The sequence below is a fragment of the Chaetura pelagica genome, unplaced genomic scaffold (genome assembly GCF_000747805.2).
Source record: "Chaetura pelagica isolate M959 unplaced genomic scaffold, ChaPel_1.0 scaffold768, whole genome shotgun sequence".
NCBI classification, from domain to species: domain Eukaryota; kingdom Metazoa; phylum Chordata; class Aves; order Apodiformes; family Apodidae; genus Chaetura; species Chaetura pelagica.
The window spans coordinates 86,935-89,714 of NW_009954312.1; the positions used below are offsets into that span (position 1 = coordinate 86,935).

Sequence of the window (2,780 nt, forward strand, 5' to 3'; positions counted from 1 at the left end):
TTAATACTTTGGACACCTCCTTAATAGTGTGGAATGTATGTTTTGAAGAGTAAATATTTTAGTATATATTTTGCTAAAAATTACCCAGAAATGTACACATTAGTACATTACTGATAGCTTAGAACAATTTTCCACATTGTAAAATGAAATAGTGAGCAATTAAGCTACAAATAATTTCTACTTTTATTGACTTTCTTAATGAAATTGTTGAAACACAAAGAGTATTCACTGCCAGTAAAATTAGGAACTTCAACATTTTGTTTGTTCTTCAGGAAAATAAAACTCAAACATGAAAACTGAAATGCTGCAGAACTACTAAGACACTTTTTAAAGAACTCTAAAATCAGATTATTAAAAACACACGGCCACATTCAAAAGATTCCAGAAGTTTCACTGGACCCAGAATAAAATAGAGCTTCCCTGCACAATCCTGCTACAGATGGTTAACCTTCAGTAAAACCTAAACAATAAACTCTGATTCTGCAGTAAAAAATCTTTCAATAACCTGTAAATTGTACACAAAAACAGATCCTTCAGCCCTACACTCAAATACAAAGATGGACTCCTAGTTTTTATTAGGGATTTTCTGTACAAAGAAATAGAGGCTTCTATGGGTAAGCCAAAGCTAGGTCTCTGTGTGTTGCACACTGCCAGCTCCACACACAAGCTTTTCAGAAATGCACCCCTGGCTTGCAGAAGGCTTGTGACAACCAAAGTCAAGCAAAGGAGAGTGTTGCTTCACCTCAAACCTAACAGGTGAAGACTCCCTTTTGACCCCACTAGCCCACCCCACTCCTCTTCCTCAACTGTCTTTCACCATGAGATGGTGCTTAAGCAGGAAAACATTATGCCTTCTTCTTTTCTTCTTGAATTAACTACTTCTCCCCACTGTCTGTGCTGGAGGTAGTTCTTCTTGGCCAAGAACAGCCTGACACATGCTCCGAGGCATTTTTTACAGTTCCCCTCCAGAAAGAGGAATGTAGGAGCTGCATGCAAAGAACAGGGCCTCTCCTGATCTTCTGGCCTCTCACAGCCACGGTGCAGCAGCGTTTTTCCCCACATTGTCAGGCAGTGAAGTGCCAAGGTGAAAGTATTCTCACTTTAGTGCATGGTATCAGCACTTCACCATCCACTAGTCTTTATGCAAACATTGAAGTTTTACTGTAACTCTCTCCTCTAAGGAAAACCTCACTGAGAAGTCCAGAAAGTCCAGCTCAGTAAGTTCATTTGCAAAGTCACATGTGAAATGGGAAATAAAGCCCCAGGTACTAATAACCTGCAAATTCTAACACTTCAAGTCATCGACCTCAATGAAGTTCTTACAGACAAACTTAGGAGCTGTTTTTCAGAGAGTGGATGGAAAACCACCTGGATTGCTAGGAACTAAGTGGAATCATTAGATGTACAAAGTCCAGATGGTAGCTGGGTGCTACTGCTGCTCCTCAGGGATCGATGCGGAGCCCAACGCTCTTTAACACTATTTACCAACTAGGGCAACAGGATGGACTATGCCCTCAGTGAGTTTGCTGTTGATCACACGCCAGGATGGGGTGGAGCAGAGGATGATGAATAGCAGAGCAGCAGCCTTCTGAGGGGCTGTGACAAGCTGCAGAAATGCACCACCATGAACCTCACAAAGATCAGGACAGGCCTCTGGGCTTGTCCAACCCATGAAGTAACTTCAACAATTAAGGCTGGGCACCAACAGGCTTGGGAGCAACTTTGCTAGAAGGAGGTGCTGGGCTGAGTATCTTCCAACAGTGTAACCTCTTGGTGATGAAAACCAGCCCCAGACTTCCAGGGCAAGACTCTCCTGCAGAATCCACCTCCAGTACCAGAGCATGTCCAAAGAGACATGGAAGGAACTGGGCTTGATTGTCCTCCAGCAGAGAACTCAGCACTGTCTGTAACTCTCCCATTGAAGGACACAGGGATGAGGCAATTCCCCTTGGAAGGACGCAGTGAAACAACATGGCACAAGTTAGAATGAGGAAAATGTTGATTTCACACCAGGAAAAGTTGTCGCTGTGAGAATGGTTGAAAGCTGGAGCAGTGTCCCAGGGAGGCTGTGAAATCATCATCTTTACACATTTCAGAGCAGGCACTGGTGCTTTTTTGTGTGGGGAGGTGAGAGTGAATAGTTCCCAGATATCCCTAAGTACCCTTATAATTCCAGTGCTCTAGCATGGGGGCTGAGCAGGGCACACTTGGAGAAAAACTTTCTAAACAGCAGCTCTTTGGCAGGAAGGAGATTCCACCCGTTTTCAGTGGGACTGCCCTTGCTCCTTGGAGCTCCACAACCTCGTGTATGAAACACACACTGACTCAGACTTTGCCACCAAAATGCTTGTTTTAAAATAGTATCTTCCTATGTTTTCACTTCCATCCTCCTCCAACCCCCCAGTATCTGGGATTGCTTTTATTAATAGAAAGAAATAAGATTAAAAACAAGCAAACAAACAAAACCCAACAACGTGTGACTTTGGCTGGATGTAGCTAAGACTTCTGGCCGAAGAAAACAGGTACGTATGCAAACTTTGCAGGAGCGTGAGCAGTTTGTTTCGGTTTCTGCAAACGAGACGTTGCACAGGACACAAACGAAAGACTCGGAAGAGAAAAAGCACATCCTGGAGAACGGCTGCAAGTTCGAACCAGGCTGGGCGCTGCTGGGCGGGCCGGACGGGGCGGTCCCGGGGGCAGGTCCCGGCAGCGCGGCCGTCGGGGGCACATCCCGCACCGGCCATGGCGGGGCCTCGGGCGTGCGGGCTCCACGCGGGACG

At 45.4% G+C, this 2,780-nt stretch overlaps 1 protein-coding gene across 1 annotated transcript in view; it reads left to right on the top strand.

Annotated features, from left to right (window-relative positions):
* The first annotated feature begins 2,528 nt into the window (after positions 1–2,528).
* TRIM14 (tripartite motif containing 14) overlaps positions 2,529–2,780 on the top strand; it is a 13,508-nt gene continuing 13,256 nt past the window's right edge. The window contains exon 1 of the mRNA XM_010004081.1: positions 2,529–2,759. Within this exon, the coding sequence (XP_010002383.1) occupies positions 2,529–2,759 (231 nt within the window). The remainder of the gene's footprint in view (positions 2,760–2,780) is intronic.